General features: G+C 43.9%; 5 protein-coding genes across 5 annotated transcripts; all 5 read right to left on the reverse strand.

Moving 5' to 3' along the window:
• Positions 1-3,539: 3,539 nt before the first annotated feature.
• On the reverse strand, positions 3,540-6,984 carry LOC6611743 (lysosomal alpha-mannosidase). The gene is made up of 5 exons (XM_032727706.1): positions 6,868-6,984; positions 6,442-6,812; positions 5,913-6,383; positions 4,957-5,860; positions 3,540-4,893 (listed from the first exon to the last, which is right to left on the reverse strand). Exons 1-5 carry the CDS (start codon positions 6,949-6,951, stop codon positions 3,715-3,717), a joined length of 3,009 nt encoding a protein of 1,002 aa, XP_032583597.1. The 5' UTR covers positions 6,952-6,984; the 3' UTR covers positions 3,540-3,714.
• A 484-nt stretch (positions 6,985-7,468) lies between these two features.
• Positions 7,469-9,459, reverse strand: LOC6611744 (lysosomal alpha-mannosidase). Its single transcript, XM_032727277.1, is given in 4 exon segments — positions 7,469-7,855; positions 7,858-8,377; positions 8,428-9,314; positions 9,376-9,459. Coding segments are annotated over 4 exon segments (1,878 nt in total).
• A 597-nt stretch (positions 9,460-10,056) lies between these two features.
• LOC6611745 (lysosomal alpha-mannosidase) lies at positions 10,057-13,329 on the reverse strand. Its single transcript, XM_032727601.1, is given in 6 exon segments — positions 10,057-11,276; positions 11,337-12,180; positions 12,244-12,714; positions 12,777-12,986; positions 12,988-13,142; positions 13,205-13,329. Coding segments are annotated over 6 exon segments (2,943 nt in total). The 5' UTR covers positions 13,286-13,329; the 3' UTR covers positions 10,057-10,094.
• Positions 13,330-14,612: 1,283 nt separating this feature from the next.
• Positions 14,613-18,121, reverse strand: LOC6611746 (lysosomal alpha-mannosidase). Its single transcript, XM_002036233.2, has 5 exons — positions 17,989-18,121; positions 17,438-17,808; positions 16,907-17,377; positions 15,932-16,847; positions 14,613-15,867 (listed from the first exon to the last, which is right to left on the reverse strand). Exons 1-5 carry the CDS (start codon positions 18,070-18,072, stop codon positions 14,686-14,688), a joined length of 3,024 nt encoding a protein of 1,007 aa, XP_002036269.1. The 5' UTR covers positions 18,073-18,121; the 3' UTR covers positions 14,613-14,685.
• A 594-nt stretch (positions 18,122-18,715) lies between these two features.
• LOC116802367 lies at positions 18,716-19,350 on the reverse strand. Its single transcript, XM_032726875.1, has one exon. The coding sequence runs from the start codon at positions 19,254-19,256 to the stop codon at positions 18,750-18,752; it is 507 nt and encodes a 168-aa protein (XP_032582766.1). The 5' UTR covers positions 19,257-19,350; the 3' UTR covers positions 18,716-18,749.
• Between the last annotated feature and the right edge of the window lie 2,487 nt (positions 19,351-21,837).

Below are 21,837 nucleotides of genomic sequence, written 5' to 3' on the forward strand. Positions count from 1 at the left end.
CCGTAGAAAAAGTGCACAAAACTAGCATTAGCACCCTTGTAAATGTGTAAAACCGCCAGGGACACGGGGACACCAACAAATCATAAAAATTCGAGTGGTATAAAAACTAGAATCCCATCCTGGACGGAACGAATAACCAGCATCCATTAGATGCGCCACTCGGGCCGAGAAACCGAGAAACCGAAAAACCTCTGGCGAGGCGATAATTTATTTATTTCGGATTATTTATTGCACATACATCATAATTTCTGGAGACTCGCTGGCAAATATATCTTATTCCTTAAGCATCCCCGGCCCCGTCTCCCAAGATGCAAGAAATATAACTTTCAACAATGAAGGATGCGCCATAAATTAAAAATTCCAAACTTAAAAACGCAACAATAAATACAGGACTCTCGTGGGGAGAGGGAAACGAACCAGGATTCCTGGCAATCGCCAGAAACAGGACATGCAGTTGATTTATATCTCCTCTATGGAAAATCACAGAGGAGCGCAATTTTCCACCCCGCACCCCGCCAACTCGGGAGATGTTTCAAAGAAACGGAAGTATTTATTTCATAATCGTTATGATGTAATGAAGAAAGCATCGACAAGGACGCTCGAAGGATTTCGGGGGACTACAGATATGAATCATTTACGCTGTTCTCAAACTAAAGCATTTAATATTTTTACGCATTATTTAAATTTCTTATAGTATTGACTTAAAATGCCTAATGCTAGTACCTTTAAAATCCCAATACTATATAGCCCATTTATGTGGGAATCTTCGGTGCAGCTCACAGTGTGAATGATTCAAGGAACTGCGCAAAATTGAAAGGACGAGTACGAATAAACCGAAACACATCCTCGACATCAAAATACGTGGCGCATATTAAATTCTTATAAAATCGGCACTCACCAAGGGATGCTCGGCTTGTGGAGGCACCGCGGGGCGAAGGGGGCGCGAGATGAGATATAGATAGACTAGGGCGCTATTGTTAAAATATTTCAAGGAACCCTCTGCCTCTGCTCTATCTCTACCTCCATGGATGTGAGGTCCCGCTGCGATATTAAAAACTTGTTGCTAATAAAAAGATTCGGATATGGTTGTCGATGTCGCATTTTCATAATGCCTCCGATGATCATCACTGGCTGCAGTGGCAGATGATGCTGTTGATGATGACATCAATGACATTTGTTGCGGTTCAATAAATTCGCAAGCGCTTGGAAACATAGAATGTTGTCATCGCTTACACTAAGAAAAATGCATTGCACGCAATAATTTTAAAGGGCTATGGAGTGTAATGAAATGATTTCAAAAATGTTCTTACAAATTTATATCTTTATATATATATTTATATACATAAAGATCGGTGAAGTACCTGAAAATGAGAAGTTAGAATGAGCTCAACTTTACAGCTCCTAATCGGGTTTTTTAGTCTATTTTTTCCAGTGATAGTGCTTGAATGTTCAGAACATGTACCCGGTTTTATAGACCCTAAGTAGGCTTGAGCCTCACTGCGCATTTAATTGTCACAGCAAGGGGGAGGGGAAACTGTGGAGCGGGCAAGTTAAGCGTCGTAGTGGCAATTGTCAAAACGAAACGCTTCTCCATTCATCGGCGCCGGGTGTTGTTTAGCTGTCGGATAATCCGATGCATGTTTCCGTTGATTAAAATGACATACATAGGGACACAGGGCCACAATTTGCCGCTGGGGCCATTGGTCCCATGGATTTTCCCGCGGGGGGACCACTCGATTGTCTATAAGCCGGCTGCGTTTCCCTGTATTTGAAGTGCCAAAAAGCACACTTTGGATGCTTTTTTTGTCGCCGCCGCTTGTGCTCGTATTATTGAGTTGTCGAGTGAGCGCTTTGGCAAGGATTTATGCTCGATGGCGATATTTGTTTAGCCGCTTAGTTTACCATTCGCCCATTGTTTTTCATTTTTCCGATTCGCGTTCGTTCCCTTTGAATTCAGCTTAAACACGGAATTTGCAGCACAGTTTTATGGCAATTTTAAGGCTTACGAACAGTTTCTAAACCTTATTTGTTAGGCAAGCCGAATAGAAGTTAAAAAAATATATAATAATATTTATTAATCACGGTTGTAAGCACTCCACATTAGTGAGCAGTTATCGCGATGTCAGAGACATTAACCCAACACCAGAAATCTGAAAACACAGAACCCAAAACAGCAGGAAAACCCTGTAATACTACGCATTGTACTAATCATTTTTGGTGCTTTTATGGTGATTTTCTTTTTTGTTTGAACGGCTTCAGCGCGGCCTCACATGGGAATAAGCGGCTGAGTCTGGGATTTGAACACCCAACTTATTACGTTCCCCAACGCTTAAATTACTTAATCAAAGTTGGATTATCTGCCCAGCTCAGCGAGTAAACAGGCGGCGGCAAGTGGGTGGATGGGTGGCTTCTTGCATGGGTTCCATTTGAATTAAAAGCGCCAAGTCGACCGGAAGTCGGCAAAGTAGAGTTTGACAGCCAGCATGGGGTACTTGGCACACATATGCCAGGCCACACTGTGCCATGTCCGGTACAGAGAAAGAAACGCACAGTAAGTAAGTACAGGATATTGAACTAGGTAAGCTTACGACCACATGCAATAGAATAAATAGAAAAGAATAACTAGATGTATTACCAAAATAAAATTGTCTTTATAATTAAACACTTTATTGTGGAATGATGGGTTTTAACCCACTCTGTAAATAAGTTATTAAGTAAATTTAAAACTTTTTTGGGTTGTTCATTTAATTTTTGTTGATATTTTGGCTCTGTGTGCCTTTCCAGCCTGCAGCTGGAACTAAATTAAATTCCGTGTCTAATGCTCGCCAAGGATTAGTACCAAACAACGCCTCAACTTGCCACGCCTCATCGCCTAAGACGGGCAATATTAAATAATTTTTCCCATCTCCCAGGACGCAGGACTCCGTACACACACATATGGCATGAATTCAGGAGCTCATTGTTTTGCATCGCACTGAAGTGAAATGGAGTAGAGCCGAGGGTGTAGCTGTGTAAAGCTGTGGGTATCTGTGAGTCGGTATGTGTGTGTGTGTGTGTTAGCTGGCTGTCCCAACCAAGAGAGGAAAGATTAAAGTCTCCCGTGGCGAACTTAATAATAAAAGCCCAGGACCACAGTCCTCCTGCAATGCGAGTGTGGTGTTGGCACAAAAGTATTTAGTGGGCAGGGGCCAAAACCAAGGGGTATTGGGCGCAAATCTTTTTTCGAGTGCCAGACATTAGCAGCATTAGACCAACAACAACAAAATATCGCATACAGATATCACTTCTATATACATATATATTTATATGTATATATACATTTATATAGAGATATAAGAGCCAGGCATTGCACAACACCGAAAACCCACAGGCGAAATGCAAAGCCACGGGTTCACCAAATAACCAAAGGACTTATGCCGACTCAGGCCGGGATTTGAGGTGTTTTCAGTGGGAATGGGACTCATGGGTGGTTGGAAGCCAATGCAGTAAATGTATCTGCATTGTAAGCGGCAAATATGAAAATCCTGCGGAGCGGCTGATACTGATAATCTCGATTCGACATAGCCAACTTGTAATTATCATTGCGGTTCTTCTATTTGAAGAGCATTACAATAAACCGAAAAATATGACAGTTTTAATATCATTAATAACCATGTTCGTTTAAATATTTTCGAATAATTAAATGCAAATTTTTGCAGTATTTATGACGCAGCTTTACTCTTTTTTAATGATGAAAGTACGGATTTGCATGGGCTTTAAGGTGACACTGAACTCTGAGGCATCCTGAGATTTATCAGCTGCCAAAGGCTTATGCAGACTGATAAAGTACTCCGGAACTGAGTGGCTAGGACCAGAATCATCATGGTGGAACTTTAAACGCTTCATATCGCTTAGTGGAAGATTGCCATCCAAAGTCGTTTCACGAATCTCCAGTCCACCAAGATCATCGAAAATTTGGCGAATACTGAAGCTAACCACTTTGCCCTCAGTCTGATCCAAAAAGTTCTCCAAACGCAGCAAGATTTCGTCCTTGGAATAGGGCTCTAGGGTAAGCAGATGAACCGACTGGGGTAGGTCATTAAAATCGGACAAAGTCTTAGTTACATCACTTTGGATGTTACTAGATTTGCTAAAGAACTTCCAGAAGGGTAGATGAATCTCTTTTTCGGCCACTCGTTCGGATGCAGTGGCTCCATCCTCGACAGCGTTGAGGTAAAGAAACAGTTTTCCACGGGCAATCAGTCCCTTTCCGAACTGTTGTTCATTGATGGCTTCGGCGGCTCCTGAACCGTCGGCGAAAATGTGACGACGATGCAGCATCATCTCCAAACGTCCGTCCTCCAAACTGGCGCCTCCCTGAGAACGGTCATTGAGCAGGACCATTCGCTTGCTACTGTCCTGCAGAGCCATCCTGGACGTGACTGGATAGTAGTTTCCGCTCCCAGGCTGCTCACTTAAATCGGGACTAAAGTCCTCCCGCTTGTCCTTTTCTCTCTTCATCATTTCACGACCATTTGAGTCGGTGTAGAAGACTCCACCGGAAGAGATGCCACTTTTGAAGATAGTGACGATCTCTTTGCCCAGTTCATCGTCAATTGGAACAGGGCCCACTAGCCACTCAAACTCCACTCGATTGACACCCTCGTAGATGCGGATGACTTGCGAGATCCACTCGTTAACGTGCTGGTGGACTTCCTTGACGGATTCACCTTCGTAAACAGTGAAATCAAAAGCATCTTCCACAAGTTCCAAGTCTGCATCCTGGCGGAATATGTAATGGCAAGATCTGGCAGTCTTGTACATTCCAAAAGTCTGATCAATATTCTCCGAAACTCCGTTCATTTCAACGGTTTTCAAGCGGCCTGTGTTATTGTCGATCACTAGTTTTATAAGCTAGTAAGGAAAGAAAATATTTAGGAATATGTTACCTTTTGTTGTGCATACTGTAAAACTTACCGAATTTTGAACAATTGTGTCTTGATCATCAAGGGTTTCCAAATCGGTTTTCAAGGAGTGAACCTTCTTGAAACGTTTGGGAACTTTCACGTTTGATTCTTCCTCAGACTGTTCAGTTTGAGTGGGCATAGTGTTATCAGATTCAGTAGTTTTATCGATCTTTTTGATAAAGTAGGTTGCGATCTTATTAACGGATGCTTTGAAAACCAGCTCATGCTGAGTGTCGTTGTTGCGGAATTCCAGAGCCAGGACTTCCCAGGGAACTGGGACCAGCTCAGAAGCCACCACTCGACCGTTCTCGTCGGTAACCTGGTAGTTTTCCTCCTTGACAGGAACTCGCACATACTGCGTAGACGTGTGAGCCAATGGGTTGTACAGAGTAACCATGAAGTCATCCGCATTCTCCTTGGTAAAGGCGCACTCGCTTATATTCAATTTTAGACAGCTCTGGAACTCTCCATTTGGCTGATTGGTAAGCACTCGAAGAGCATCGCGGGCTGTGTTGGCACCTCCCAAAATGGCATCGTACAAAAGGCGATCGTAGTCATTGGAAACTTCCTGTTTCTCGGTGCCTGTGATGGCATCGTGGTGCTGCATAACAGCCATGATCTGACGCAGATAGTCCAAGTCTTTGTTTTGTTCTTCACCTGAAAGATCGGCAAGGACACTCAGTTGCTTGGCCACTTGGAGGATATGGTTGCCATCGCGTTCGAATCGCTTCTGGGTGGGACGAGAGGTAAAGAAGCCTGTCCAGAAGCTCTTGGCCTCGTGGGAATGGGGCAAGAAGTCCTGTGTCTTGTTCGGGAAGCTTTGGAGGCTCTTGTGCAGGGAGTTCAGATAGCATCCAGCAGTTGAATAGAAGATATTGTACTTGGAGCCGCTGGCTTGACGCTCATTGACATACCTAAAGATAATGAATTACTAAATTATACTTTCTAATAGAAATAGTAACCCACTTGATCAGTTTGTCCATGTTCTTGTAGTTCATGTAGGCGTTTTCATATTGAAAATCATCACCCATGGGCACCATTATGTGATTAGAGCGATAATAGCCAGCCAAATTGGAAGCATAGTTGAGAAAATCATCCACCCTGGACTTGACATTGTTGTCGTAGCTCTTTCCATCAATTATGGGATCATCTTGGCAGAGGGAGTCAAAGCAAAAGCCAGGTGGAGCAGAGTAGTGATTGTAGAGCATGCCCGTGAAGAAGTCCATTTCCTCCAGGCTCTCGCTGGCAACCCAGACCATTTCAAGGCCCAGGTTATCCACTCGTTTGTTCTTGTCATTCTGATCCATGCGTGCAAAAAATTGACCATCGAAAGCCATTTGGGCAAACATCGAGGCCTGCTCCCTGGAGTGACCAAAGGCATCGATCTGCCAGCCGACGCGAGGACGACCACAAACCCCAAAGTTGTCATTCAAGAACCTTATAAGTATGGGTTACGATTATGTAAGGAAGGAATGTTGATTTGTTATGAACGTACTTTAAGCCAACGGCGAATTGATCAATTACACTCTGGTAGTTCACGGCAGCTTCATCGTTCATGCTCCAAGCGCCACCAGTGAATTCCAGACGACCCTCGTTCACCAATGTCCTGACCAGTTTCTTCTTGGTTTCCGACTGATCCTCCCACCACTTGGCAAAGAAACCGGTCTCCACCTGGATGAAGCGGCGACGTGAGTCTTTGCTCAGCTCGGCAACAACGGTATCAAATATATATTGCACTCCAGCATGTTGAATGTTGTGCTTATTGCCATAATAGTACTGATCGACCGTTTTCAGCCAACCCAAGTCATCATGGGAGTGTGGCACCAAGTGAATATTGATCATATTGGACTTTGTGTCGGGACATGACTGTATAAAAAACATTTTAATAGCTATGCTTTCAAGGATCTCATGTTTTTCTCACCTCATAGCCACAAACAGCCTCGGATTGCACAATATAGGAGGCAAACAAGGCCAACAAAATGGCCAAGTTCTTCACAGAACTCATCTTGCAGAGTTCACTAAGCAGCAACTACACAACAAGAACTGGCTATACAATAAAGGTGGCCACTTTTATAAACTTCTCAATGGGGGGTTATCTGATAAGTAATCACCACTTCAGAATGTTTTGAATTTTAACTAGTCGAGAGAGCTAATTAACTTAAAACCAATCGCTAGTGAGAAGTCTCAAAGGGTAAGTACCATGCGTTTTATTTGGGCCACATGCAGTGCTCCAGTGCTTCTAACATAATCAAAATGTTCTTGTTGGCCTATCTTCGATTTGGCATGAATTGCAGTTCTTATCATTCAATAACTTAAATGGATTTTAATTGGTAATTGCCCACTTAAAGATTACAATAGGTATATGATTGCGAGCCCCATTCAGTTTTGGGATTACAGTCAAGGGAGTTTTAATCTACAGGAAAGGGAAAGTGCCACATGGAGAAGTAGCCGATAATGTTATGACCCCAAAAAGATAAGAACAATGTAATTTAAATTTTGATCATTTATTTCTTATACTTTTCTTACTCTGTTTTAATAATAAAAGTGCGAATTTGCATAGGATATAGTGTTACAGCAAACAGTGAGGCCTCATCCGATTTGACAGCCTCAAGTGGCTTGTGTTGAGCCGTAGAATATTCCACGGATGACGGCTTCGTTCCGGATTCTCGTGCATGGAACTTGAATCGCTTCTTATCGCTCAGTGGCATATTTCCATCCAAGGAGGTTTCCCTTATCGCCAAATCGCCAAGACTATCGAATATATCCCGAATGTTGAAGCTAATAACCCTTCCTTCAGATTTATCCAAGAAGTGCTCAAAGCGGATCAAAATTTCATTCTCGGAGAAGAACTCCAGGGTGAGTAGGTGAACCGATTGGGGAAGATCATTAAAGTCGGGAAGGGATTTGGCTAGAGAACATTGTCAGCACCATCCTTGGTGAAAGCACACTCGCTGATGTTCAATCTTAGGCAACTCTCGAACTCTCCATTGGGCATTTTGGTCAGAATCCGCAGGGCATCGCGGGCATTGTTAGATGCTCCAGCAATGGCCTCGTACATCATTCGATCATAGTCATCCAAGACAGCCTGCTTCTCCGTGCCCGTAATGGCATCATGATGTTGCATCACTCCCATTACTTGGCGCAGATAATCCAGGTCTTCGTTATGCTGTTCGCTAGTAAGATTTGCGAGTACAGAAAGCTGCTTGGCAATCTGCAACATGTGATTTCCATCACGCTCGAATCGTTTCTGAGTCGGTCGGGAAGTAAAGAATCCAGTCCAAAAGCTATTCTTCTCGTGAGCATATGGGAAAAAGTCTTGAGTCTTGTTTGGCCAGGACTCCAGGCTCTGGTGTAGGGAGTTCAGATAGCAGCTTGGAGTGGAGTAGAAGATATTGTATTTGGATCCAGACGCCTGACGTTCATTGATGTACCTAGTGGAAAATGAATTTGGTAACGATTTGTATTATCTAATTACGCTTACTTGATCAGCTTGTCCATATTCTTGTAGTTTACTTTGGCGTCCTCGTACTGGAAATCACCGCCCATAGGAACCATGATGTGATTGGTGATATACACCTCTGACACATTCTTGGCATAACTAATGAAGTCATCTACCCTCTGCTTCACATTATTTTCTTCGCTGTCACCATCGATAATGGGCTCATCAGTGCAAAGTATGTCGAAGCAAAAGCCTGGAGTGTCCGAGTAGAAGTTGTATAACATGCCGCTGAAGAGACTGACGCCGCTCATCGATTCACTGGCATCCCAAATCATCTCCATTGTCAAGTCATTCATACGCGTGTCCTTGTCGTTATGATCCATTCGTGAAAAGAACTGGCCATCGTAGCCCATGTGCGCGAAAATTGCAGCCTGCTCGCGGGAGTGTCCAAAGGTATCGATCTGCCAGCCAACTCGAGGACGACCACAGGAGCCAAATGTCTCGTTAAGGAATCTAGGAAAATTAAGTTAATAAAATACTGACGAAAGTAAGGTTTATAAATAACCCACAGTGAACTGATCAATAACACCCTGGTAATTGACATCTGCCTCATCGTTCATACTCCAAGCGCCGCCAGTAAACTCGAAACGTCCCTCGTTGACCAGTTTGGTGACCAACTTTTTCATGGTCTCTGACTGGACGTTCCACCACTTGGCAAAGAAGGCCGTCTCCACCTGAATAAAACGACGATTGGGATCCTGGAGGAGCTGGGACACCACACTATCCAATATATATTGGACCCCGGCATGATGAATTTTGTTTTTGTAACCATAATAAGTCTGATCAACTGTCTTCAACCAGCCCACATCGTTGTGGGAGTGAGGAACCAAATGGATGTTAACCATGTTCGCTTTTGTTTCGGGACATGACTTTAAAGGATATCAAAGGATATAGTGATATCATTTTATAGAATCAACAAATTTATATTACCTCATAGCCACAAACTGTTTCGGATTGTTTTACGAAGACCACCAATAAGATGGACAGGAATAAAATGCGACCCAAATAAGTCATCTTGTTATTACCAAGTACTGAATTCCCATTAAACCAAGACTGCTCCTTTATAGGGCGCAACGTTTCTAAGTAGACATTGATAAGAAAATACATGATGGTCAATAAGATAAGGTAACCTAATTATCAATTAGTGGGTCATTAAAAACTTAAAACTTGGTGAATACTTTTTTTAGAATGGCCACCCACCACGTTGTGATAAGAATTGGACCCATTGTTTATAAGCCACTTCACGGTTTGAAGCTCCTGTAATGCACTTGCACCCTAATTGATAAATTAGCGTATTGAAAAAGAGTATAATATACATTTTTTACTGATTAAATAAAAGTTGTGCTTATAGTCAGTGAGAAAGGTTCCCGCACACTGATAATAAAATAAAAGTAATCAACAGTCATAAGAAACTTGAATTATATGAGGCCGTAACTGTCAATACCATATAAAAATGGTAAAAGTAAATCTCAAAGCTAATTGGATTAAATCCGGGCGGTTAATTGAATTTTGTATAGTTCTGCAATATTCATATGATTCGTATTATTTCCCTTTATGTAAGAGGAATTTCATAATAAGTCTAAGCAAAACAAGAGTGTTTTTATACAGACATCAGTTTATTTATTTCTTTGATTTTCATTGACATACAATTACTCATGTTTAATGATGAATGTTCGAATCTGCATTGCATACAAGGTGACAGCGAACTCGCCGGCATCTTGCGTCTGGTTCGCGGAAAGCGGCTTGTGGGACGATGTGTAGTACTCAGGTTCTGATCCCCTAATTCCTGAACCCTCAGCGTGGAACTTGAACTGCTTCATGTCACTCAATGGCATGTTGCCATCCAAGGTGGTTTCACGAATTTCGACACCGTTCAGATAGTCAAAGATGGGGCGAATGTTGAAGCTAACCACTTTGCCTTCGATGTGATTCTTGAAGTTCTCCACACGCAGCAGAATCTCATCGTCGTTGAAGGGTTCCAGGGTGAGCAGATGCACCGACTTGGGGAAGTCGTCGAAGCTGGGAACCGACTTGGCAGCAGCGGTTGTGCTTCCAGAGTTCTTGCTGAAGAACTTCCAAAGGGGCAGATGGAACTCCTTTTCGGCCTCGCGCTCGGCGGACGTCGACTCATCGGCGGCGTTCAGGATTAGGAAAACCTTACCTCGGGCAATCATGGGCTGGCCGTACTTCTCCTCGTTCAAGGCTTCTCCCACTCCGTAGCCATCATCACGGACGAGTCGGCGGTGCAACATAAGTTCAATTTGACCGTCCTTCATGCTAGTGCCTCCTTGAGCACGATCGTTTAGGATCGCAAGGCGCTTCTTGCTGTCCTGCAGAGCAATGCGGGATGTGATTGGATAGTAGTTTCCGGAAGTGGGCTGGACAGCAAGCTCGGGGGTGAAGTCCTCTCGCTTGTCCTTTTCGCGTCTGATCAACTCGCGTCCATTGGAATCAGTATAGAATACGCCATTGGAGGCGATTTCACTACTGAAGACAGTAACTACTTCCGTGCCAAACTCCTCTTCAACTGGAATAGGGCCTACAAGCCACTCGAATTCCACGTAGGGTTTGTCCTCGCTGATACGGATGACCTGCGAAATGTATTCGCTGAAGCGCTGGTGAACTTCCTTGACTAAAGCTCCATCGTAAACAGTGAACTCGACTCCATCTTCCTGGATGACAAAGTCTCCTTGGTTGTACTGGCGGAACACATAGGCGCCAGAGTCATAGGTCCTATAAAGACCATAGCTCTGCTCAATGTTCTCGGATACTCCGTTCATTTCAACCCTCTTCAAGAGGCCGGTTTTGTTGTCCAGCACCAACTTGATCAGCTAATGGATTTTAAATAGTTAGGAAGAGGTGTTTCCACTATTAAACAGTTTGGCACTTACCGATGTCTGCACAATCGTCTCTCCGTCATCGTAGGTCTCAGCATTCGCCTTAGGTTGAGAAATGACCTTTACGACATTCGAACTCTCCTTACTATCAACCTTCTTGATGTAATAGCTTGCGATTTTGTCAACGGAGGCCTTGAACACCAATTCGTGCTGGGTGTCGCTATCACGGAACTCCAGAGCCAGGACCTCCGCGGGCACTGGAATAAGTTCGGAGGCCACCACGCGGCCCTTCTCATCGGTCACCTGATAGTTCTCGTTCTTCACGGGCACACGCACATATTGCTTGGTGGTGTGGGCCAATGCATTGTACAGGGTCACCACCACGTTGTCGGCACCATCCTTGGTGAAGGCGCACTCGCTGATGTTCAACTGCAGGCAACTCTCGAACTCTCCGTTGGGAAGATTAGTCAGTTTCCGCAGAGCATCGCCGGCAGTTTTGACTCCTCCGACGATAGCGTCGTACAGGATGCGATCGTAGTCATCGGACACATGCTGCTTCTCGGTTCCAGTGATGGCGTCGTGGTGCTGCATCACACCCATGATCTCGCGAAGGTACTCCAGATCCTCCTTCTGTTGCGTACTCGAGAGCTCCGCGAAGGCGCTCAGCTGCTTGGTCACCTGAAGAATGTGGTTTCCATCGCGTTCGAATCTCTTCTGTGTGGGACGGGAGGTGTAATAACCAGTCCAAAAGCTGTTAGTATCGCTGCCGTATGGGAAGAAATCCAGAGTTTTGTTTGGGTAGGACTGCACACTCTTGTGCACGGAGTTCAAGTAGCAAGTGGGTGTTGAGTAGATGATGTTGTACTTTGAGCCACTGGATTGACGTTCGTTGACGTACCTAACATAGATATTACAAGAATTAGAAAACACAGAACTTAAAGTAACCAGATTCTATCCCTACTTGATCAGTTTGTCCATGTTCTTGTAGTTAACCTCGGCATCTTCGTACTGGAAGTCACCTCCCATTGGAATCATAATGTGGTTTGTGCGGAACTTTTCGGCTACTTGAGCGGCGTAGGCGATGAAGTCATCCACCCTTGACTTGACGTTGTTGTCGTAACTATCACTGTCAATAATTGGATCGTCGCTGCAGTGAACGTCGAAGCAAAAGCCGGGAGTGTCCCAGTAGAAGGTGTACAGGAGTCCAGTGAAGAGCTTGACTTGGCTTAACGACTCACTGGCATCCCAAATCATCTCTAGAGCCAGATCGTTCATCCGCCTGCCTTTGTCGTTGTGATCCATGCGGGAAAAGAACTCGCCATCGAATCCCATCTGGGCGTAGATAGAGGCTTGCTCACGGGAGTGACCAAAGGGATCGATTTGCCATCCAACACGAGGGCGACCACAAACTCCAAAAGTGTCATCGAGGAACCTTTTATGAAAATGGTACTTTTACAATTTTCTTTCCAAAGATGTTTCACCGGCATAACTTACTTCAATCCGACTGTGAACTGGTCGATCACACTCTGGTAGTTTACGGCAGCTTCATCGTTCATACTCCAGGCTCCATTGATGAACTGAAGGCGACCCTCGTTCACCAGCATCTTCACGATTGCCCTCATGGTCTCTGACTTCTCGTCCCACCATTTGGAGAAGAAGGATGTCTCCACCTGGATGAACCGACGATCGGGATTCTTGATCAGAGATGACTGTGTCGATGATGTACTGCACTCCAGCGTGCTGAATGTTGTTCCTGTGGCCATAGTAGTACTGATCAACGGTCTTCAGCCAGCCCACATCGTCGTGGGAGTGGGGCACCAAGTGTATGTTGATCATGTTCGACTTGGTTTCATGGCAAGACTAAATAACGATAATGCTTCTATTAGTTTAAGCAATTCGGGTAAAATGATCCTTTTCCTCACCTCATAGCCACAAACTGCTTGGGCTGACTTAGCTTGAAGGGCCAAAAAGGCAACGCAAAGGACGATGCCCAAGAACTTCATTGTGGTATTCCTCGATCTTCCAAATCGATGTAACTGATGGTTCCAGGTGAGAACCACAACTGAATTCTTAACTTTTGAAAACTGTCCCATTTATATCAGAGATTGCTGATAAGCAATCGGTACTTGAATGCATTATCGGATTACGTAAACACAAGCGCACTTAAAAGTCAGTTAAGTGTATTTTAATCATAATGGGTTAATGACTCCCGCGCTTCGATCAATGGTTTAACTTATAAACAAATGAACCTTATTGCTACTACTGGTCATTATTGAACTTTTATCTTAATAGGCCTCCATAAAAGATTGCTTCTGTTTTGACAGAGTTGCAGTGCTAACCTGCTGATTAGTAAAATCAATTTGTCGATTGCATTCAAAACACCATTTATGGGTTTGTACTAGAAATTATCAGAAGGTGACATGCTCTATAGCAACATATTAGTTATTTTTTTCGGAAATTTGAAAGACCCACGCAAAGTGGAAGTGATGAGCTACAGTGAAGTACCAAGGCTAACGATAAAATAATCCAAAGCCAACAAACCACTCATGGTGGTGACCTGGATTCTCCTTAGCAGCAAAACACTTATGTGACTATCGTGGATTCTTGTTCTCAAATTTCTACTAATGTTCGTTTTAAGCTAAAGAAAAAGGTTTGATTCTTTTAAGCACTGACGAATTAATTAAGTATTTTGGGATTTTAAATATTTAAATATTATTTATATTTATTTTAAATATTTAAATATTTATATATCTAAATTTAAGCATTATCTAGGTTTCCCATTTAAATTTTTATATATTTAAGACGTCATGTAGTACTGTCATGGCTTTCCATGTTAATGTTTTTATATTTAAGACGTAAGGCAGTGCTGTTTTGAAAAAACATCTTGAAACAAAAAATGCTTAAGATACGATATACACTTTATAGCAATAAAGTTTATAATAAATAATCTGTGGCTAATTAAGTTAAAAAATTGTTTAACGATAAAAATATATTTTGAGTAAACCTTAATTTATTTGAAATGGAATTCATATTTCGAATAATACGAAAACAACACATAAATCCAATCTGATTTTATTTATTCAACAAAATTACCGTAAAATAAATTTCAGTCGAATAATCGACACAAGCAATAAATGCTGATTAGTAAGTTTTATTTGGCATTAAAACCGAAGTTTCTTATATTTATGTTTTAATTAACATTAAAGGGAGAAGTGTATATTAGCAGCAATGCCCCGAACATCAAACATTTCCCTAATATCAGTAAAATAAATTGTCAATAATTAGACCCATTTAAACCCTTAATTCCATAAATATTTTACCAAGGAAGGATTTAAATTTTCGAAATTGAATTTATTTATTAAATTATTTACATATCATGAAATACTGCATTGAGAACTTTGGTTTACTCCGACTTGATAATGAACGTACGGATCTGCATTGGGTGCAAGGTGACGCTGAACTCGGAGGCCTCCTGGGACTGCTCAGCAGCCAGTGGCTTGTGGGCGGATGTGAAGTACTCGACAGCATCTGGCTTATGTCCCGAGCTGTCGTGGTGGAACTTGAAGCGCTTCATGTCACTCAATGGCAGGTTGCCGTCCAAGGTGGTTTCGCGGATTTCAACACCGTTCAAGTAGTCAAAGATCGGGCGAATGTTGAAGCTAACCACTTTGCCCTCGGTGTGATCCAAGAAGTTCTCCACACGCAGGAGAACCTCATCGTCGTTGAAGGGTTCCAGGGTGAGCAGATGCACCGACTTGGGGAAGTCGTCGAAGCTGGGAACCGACTTGGCAGCAGCGGTGGTGCTTCCAGTGTTCTTGCTGAAGAACTTCCAGAAGGGCAGGTGGATCTCCTTCTCGGCTTCGCGTTCCGCGGCGGTAGACTCATCGCTGGGGCTGAGAATCAGGTACACCTTTCCACGGGCAATCATGGGCTGGCCGTACTTCTCCTCGTTCAAGGCCTCTCCCACTCCATAGCCATCATCACGGACGAGACGACGGTGCAGCATGAGCTCCAACTGGCCGTTAAGCATACTGGCTCCTCCCTGAGCACGATCGTTCAGGACGGCAATACGCTTCTTGCTGTCCTGCAGAGCAATGCGGGATGTGACCGGGTAGTAGTTGGCTGCAGTTGGCTGCCTGTCCAGACCGGGGGTGAAGGTCTCACGCTGGTCCTTCACACGCTTGATCATCTCGCGGCCATTGGAGTCGGTGTAGGAAACACCGTCGGAGGCAATGGTACTGTTGAAGATGATAACCACTTCCCTGCCGAACTCTTCTTCCCGCTCAATGGGTCCAACCTGCCACTCGATCTCCACAAGGTTCTTGCCCTCGTGGATGCGGATAACCTGGGAAATATACTCGCTGAACTGCTGGTGGACTTCCTTGACCAAAGCTCCATCATAAACGGTGAACTCAACACCTTCGTACTGAACAATAAAGTCAGCCTGGTGATATTGACGGAAGACGTATGCACCGGAGTCATAGGTCCTGTAGACACCGTAGCTCTGGTCGATGTTCTCGGATACTCCGTTCATTTCGACAGTCTTCAGAAGACCAGTTTTGTTGTCGATCACAAGTTTGACTTGCTAATAAAGGTAGGAATCCAAATGTTACTTTATATACAAAATTAACTGAAAACCATAAACATACCGAAGTCTGCACCACAGTCTCTCCTTCATCGTCGTCAAAGGTCTCAGTAGCATTCTTCAGTGAGTGAACCTTCTTGAAACGGTTAGGCACCTCCAATTTTGCTTCTTCAGCCTTGATGGACCTCTTCGATTTGGTGTGTGCAGCGACGTTCTTTGTCTCCTGGCTGGCGACCTTCTTAATGTAGTAGTTAGCGATCTTATCAACGGAAGCCTTGAAGACCAGCTCATGCTGGGTATCATTGTTGCGGAACTCCAGGGCCAGGACCTGCCAGGCAACTGGAACCACTTCGGAGGCCACCACGCGGCCCTTCTCATCAGTCACCTGGTAGTTCTCGTTCTTTACAGGCACGCGCACATACTGGGTAGAAGTGTGGGCCAATGGGTTGTACAGGGTCACCACCACGTTGTCGGCATCGTCCTTGGTGAAGGCGCACTCGCTGATGTTCAACTGCAGGCAACTCTCGAACTCTCCGTTGGGAAGATTGGTCAGCTTGCGCAGACCATCGCGAGCAGTGTTAACTCCTCCGAGGATGGCATCATACAAAATGCGATCGTAGTCATCGGACACATGCTGCTTCTCGGTTCCAGTGATGGCATCGTGGTGCTGCATCACACCCATGATCTCGCGAAGGTACTCCAGATCCTCCTTCTGTTGCTTGGTGTTCAGGTCGGCGAAAACACTGAGCTGCTTGGCCACCTGCAGGATGTGGTTGCCATCGCGCTCGAAGCGCTTCTGGGTGGGACGCGATGTGAAGTATCCGGTCCAGTAGCTGTTATCGTCACTGCCGTAGGGGAAGAAGTCCTGGGTCTTGTTGGGCCAGGTTTGGAGACCTTCATGGAGCGAGTTCAGGTAGCAAGCGGGGGTGGAGTAGAACAGGTTGAAGGTGGAGCCCTCGGCCTGACGCTCATTAACGTACCTAGGTGGAGACAAAAGTATGAGTATGGGTAAGCAAACATCCGTAACCTTAGCACTTACTTGATGAGCTTGTCCATGTTCTTGAAGTTGACCTGGGCATCTTCGTACTGGAAGTCATCACCCATGGGGATCATGATGTGGTTGGACCGGTAGTGCTGGGCCACCGTAGTCACGTAGCTGAGGAAGTCATCCACGCGGGACTTGACGTTGTTGTCGTAGCTCTTGGTGTCGATAATCGGATCGTCACCGCAGTGGACATCGAAGCAGTAGCCGGGAGGAGCCGAGTAGTGACGGTACAACAGGCCAGTGAAGATTTCATCGTTGCTCAGAGAATCACTGGCATCCCAAATCATTTCCATGCCCAAGTTGTCGATACGGTCGTTCTTGTCGCGGTGATCCATGCGGGCGAAGAACTCTCCATCAAATCCCATCTGAGCGAAGATCGAGGCCTGCTCACGGGAATGACCGAAGGGATCGATCTGCCAACCGATGCGGGGACGGGCGCAGGAACCGAAGGTGTCGTCCAAGAATCTGGTATATACATATTTCCATTAGATTCCTGTTTTTTACCTCCTCTTTTCCAAGACTTACTTCAATCCCAGGGTGAACTGATCGATGACACTCTGGTAGTTCACGGCGGCCTCATCGTTCATGCTCCATGCTCCACCCGTGAATTCCAGACGACCCTCGTTGACCAGTTTCCTCACGACCTGCTTCGCAGTCTCCGACTGCTCCGCCCACCATTTGGCGAAGAAGGAGGTCTCCACCTGAATGAAGCGACGGGCGGGATCCTTGATCAGCTCAGCGATTACGGTATCGATGATGTACTGGACACCAGCGTGCTGGATGTTGCTCCTGTGTCCATAGAAGTACTGATCGACGGTCTTCAGCCAACCGACATCGTCGTGAGAATGGGGCACCATGTGAATGTTGATCATGTTTGTCTTGGTTTTGGGGCATGCCTGAAATGCATTATAAACGTTGAATGGTTTAGTTGTTTGATGGTTCAAAACAAAATCGGTTTGATGATTAGCAACCTGAACATTAAATGTCATGTTAAGCACTTTTGTTGCCGTTTGTCGAGCATAAAGGAATGTCAATTTGTTTAATCACTTTCACGGTATGTGGCATTCACTTCTCACCTCGTATCCACAAGCCTCCTCAGATGGCCTCACACTGAGGGCCAAAAGGGCGACAAAAAGCACAATGCCGCACAAATACTTCATGGCGACGACTTTCCAATTTCTTTTCGAACTGACCGCGAATACAGTTTCGATTCGAGAACAGAACTGACTTTCTTTAGAAATTTGAGCTGCTTTTATAGGAGTTCCCCACACGGTTTTAGCCTGATAAGCAATCACTTTAGACCCTCGAGAGGCTTGTGCTTAGGCTTAGGGCCAATAAAACGGTTTAACGATAACCAAAAGCTTAAGTATAAACCTGATATTCTAACTACGAAGTTCAAGTTCAGTGTATTCGCGATCGCCAGTCAATGCATATCTTAATTGGTATCTTAATTGGTTCTAATCGCTGCCATGCGATTAGTAAAATGAGTTCCCATTGACGATTACTCGATTGTACTTCATATACAATGTTTATGAATTTGTACCAAGGTGTAGTGCCGGTTATTATTTCATACAGACCAGGAAATTCAGACCCCACACGAGGCGCTAATACTTGGGGAGCTAAAGGTCTATTTTCGGTCTTTTTAATAGCCCTTCAGGGAGCCATGAGTACCTGATTACCTTGAGGAGTTTTTTGAATATTAGGACCACAGGCAAATGATTTGAATTTGTTATCATAAACACCCAATCAGTAATCGCAATCAATAGTGTTTTGTTTTTGATTAAAATTAAAAATTATGCCATTTTTATTTGAATGCACACTTAAAAGAAAAATTATGTTATCCAGTTAACCAGGATGTAAGGTATTCCATAAAGCAGTGAAATATTGTTAAATGAGTATTGTATGACAAGCCGAGGGCAAAGACTTGACTTAAATCGATTCCAAAATGGGACAGTATCTTTCTGAAGAGAATATTTGAGGCCGCAATGATCACCGGCTTCAGACGCTTTAAACTGGACCATGGTAATGACATTATTCTGGGCAGAAAGATAATCACAATTGGCTCTTCGGTATCAGCGATCTGGGGAATGACGTGGTGTCCATCGCCAGCAGCAGATAGGTCAATGCTCGGCGCTTGAGGTAAGGGCGCCACTTCCAAGTCCGTAGTGTCTTCTCGGGATTGCCGTTGTGAGGGGGGCAACAATTCCACATTTGGTTCGTTGATTTGTTGAAGATTCTCTTCTGGATGTAGAAAATCTACTATGTAGGCCCAGTGCACGCGAAGACCAGCCGGTATGCCAATCATATACAGATAAGGTTCTTCCAGGTCTACAAGTTCTTCCATTATCTTGGCTTAATTCGATTCTTACTTACAATTTTGGATTCCTCAAATTTTCCTTTATATTTTTACTCTTATGTAAAGAGAAAAGGATATTTGACTTGAACTAAGTTCGTGTAAGTGTCAAATATCTAACTATATGGGCATTATTATTCGTTGATCAAGCCGAATCAAATGCACTAATGAAAGACCTGAAAGAACTTAATGAGATAAAATATATTCAACTTTTAATGAGTCTGCCGACCATATAAAGACATATTTTTTAATGAAGCAAAAACGGCAATTATGCAGCACATTCGTATTTATGCACATATCCCTTTTCGCAGCCAACACTATTGCGAATGACGATGATTGCATAAAATCGTTTAAATGCAAAACTCATTAAAATAATTGCAAAATGCAAAAGTATAACAAACACATGGAAGTCGACGTCCCAGACCACCAGCGAACACTGAGTACAGTAAACACACAGCGAACGGCACACACTCATTAAACCAACCATAAATAATTAACAAAACAATTTATTTTCAAGGATATAACCGGGTGGGGGTGGACGTGGACCCAGTCTCAGTCTCCGTCTATAATTGCGTCGCATTATCCCTTCAGCCAGTGAGACTGCACTGCCTGCATTCGCGTATGCAAACTTCAAAGCTCATTTATGTGGCCGCTTGTCTGCGTCGATGCCAAGATGAAAAGCCAAAAAGTACATGGGACAAATATGGGCAAAAAAAAACATGCAAAATAATACAAAAAAAAAAAACAGGAAAGCAAAATTGTGCTGACAAACAAACAGCGTCTAAAAGTCAACAAACCATGGGGCCCAGGGCTTACTGTCGTTGGCTACTGATGCGCGATATCTGAAAACACTTAAGCAGTCCACACACATGACGCATACGCCGTGTGTGCGGGTGCGGGTGTAGTTTGCGAGTCATTAAAAGCAAATAACCTCAAAGCAAAGAGCTGCCGCTTCTCTCGGTCTCTGGACCACTTGAGCCCCATAAACGCTGGCTAGCTGGCTGGCGAAAAGAAATGCTGGCTATCCTCATGGCCATGTCCAGTTGGGGTTCACAGGATAAACACCCCATCAGCCCGCCCAGTTGTCCGCAAACACTTTTGTAATTAATTGCGCATGGCCAGCGCAAATGTCAGGACCTCAGTGTTCCGGCCGGAGATCTCCGCCTTAGATCCACTCAAAAGTCATCCAATGCGTTGGTCAAAGGTGGTTCCGCACGCCACGCAACATTTCAGGGATGAATTACGGAGCCTTTCAAGCGGTAAACGGATGCGGAAAAGATTAATGGGCTTATGATTTTTCTTAGATTTCTTTCTGGCTTTGATTTATTTAGTTTAAAATTCTGGACTCTACACACGAAATATAATCATTTAATACTTATAATATTTCAATTCAAACGTTGTTTTCTTCTTTTGCATGGGGCTGTTGCCTTGCTCTAAACGAGTTTAGCATAATTAATTGCCTTGTCGAAATGTGTGCAAATGGAGCACGCTGCAGTGCCGCAGGTCCTGGCTAAGGATCTGCACACCTTCTCACTTCGTTCTTGGCAGGGACCACTCCACTCCACTTCGGCACTGCAGTAAAATATTGTTTCGTCCTGCTCGAGTATTGCATAATGCAGCATCGTGCATTAAAGGCCTCCTTTGGCATCTGAACTCGCTCGTCCTTGTGAGCATCTCCTTGTCACTGGGGTGTTCTCATTAGCACGACTCGAGTGGATTCGGCCCTGGGGGAACTATTTAGCACACAACGGCGGCAAACGGGGAGCAAATATCAGAATGGAGGCATTCGAGTGTTACAGCAACAATTGACTATTCTACGGCACTGGAGCTAATCTTGAATTCACAGTACTAGAAAAAAGAATATTTAAAAGTTGAAAAATTGAAAAAAGATACGATTGCTCATTTGGTTTGATTCAGCATCAGATATATTTTAACAAACTTATTTAATTTCATGAACTTTCTCTCGTGTTTGACCTCCCCCCACAGCCCTTCGAAGCGTCAATCGACAGGGGCGTAGGGCAAAGGGGCTACGAATTCGCCTTGAGATGAGTAATTAAAACATTTTTCACTTTGCATCTCTCCAGCTTTGCTGTTTATGTTCTAGTTGTTTTTGAGCCACGCGCTTCTTACAAGTCAGTTCTGCACTTTCATGGGAAGTCATCTACTTTTCAAATTATAAAGCATAAATTGCAGATGAGCTTGGGTTGGGGCATGTCAGGCCACAGATCTGCTACTTATGTACATACATTTTGTATTCCAATAGTAACTTTAATCTAATGAAGTGGCCTGTATTTAAATTTTTTAATCAACTAATTTCTTACCCATTTTTCTTGCCACCTGATCATTATCTGCATTATTGGTTATGCCTTATCAAATAGGTAAACAAAACCCGAAGCACTTCAATTTGTGAAAAATTTATTGTTTCGATTTGAGGATTGATAATGCTAATGGCACACTTAACCAGAATTATAATGTAATTAAAGATTGCGCCCTTGTAAGCCAACTAAGCTGGCGGAAGCGCGTGAAAATGGGAATTAAAAATCGCTTGAACTTGAAAATGAAAGCATTGGTA

The sequence above is a fragment of the Drosophila sechellia genome, chromosome 2L (genome assembly GCF_004382195.2).
Source record: "Drosophila sechellia strain sech25 chromosome 2L, ASM438219v1, whole genome shotgun sequence".
NCBI classification, from domain to species: Eukaryota; Metazoa; Arthropoda; class Insecta; order Diptera; family Drosophilidae; genus Drosophila; species Drosophila sechellia.

Bases quoted from the DNA above. Each gene is read 5' to 3' on its own strand.
- LOC6611743 (XM_032727706.1), bottom strand. From the start codon at position 6,951: ATGAGTTCTGTGAAGAACTTGGCCATTTTGTTGGCCTTGTTTGCCTCC. The intron at 6,813-6,867 runs GTGAGAAAAACA...TTTTTTATACAG, and splicing joins AGGCTGTTTGTGGCTATGAG to TCATGTCCCGACACAAAGTC. The intron at 5,861-5,912 runs GTGGGTTACTAT...CATTATCTTTAG, and splicing joins AACATGGACAAACTGATCAA to GTATGTCAATGAGCGTCAAG.
- LOC6611746 (XM_002036233.2), bottom strand. From the start codon at position 18,072: ATGAAGTATTTGTGCGGCATTGTGCTTTTTGTCGCCCTTTTGGCCCTC. The intron at 17,378-17,437 runs GTAAGTCTTGGA...TGTATATACCAG, and splicing joins CAGTTCACCCTGGGATTGAA to ATTCTTGGACGACACCTTCG. The intron at 16,848-16,906 runs GTAAGTGCTAAG...GTCTCCACCTAG, and splicing joins AACATGGACAAGCTCATCAA to GTACGTTAATGAGCGTCAGG.
- LOC116802367 (XM_032726875.1), bottom strand. From the start codon at position 19,256: ATGGAAGAACTTGTAGACCTGGAAGAACCTTATCTGTATATGATTGGC.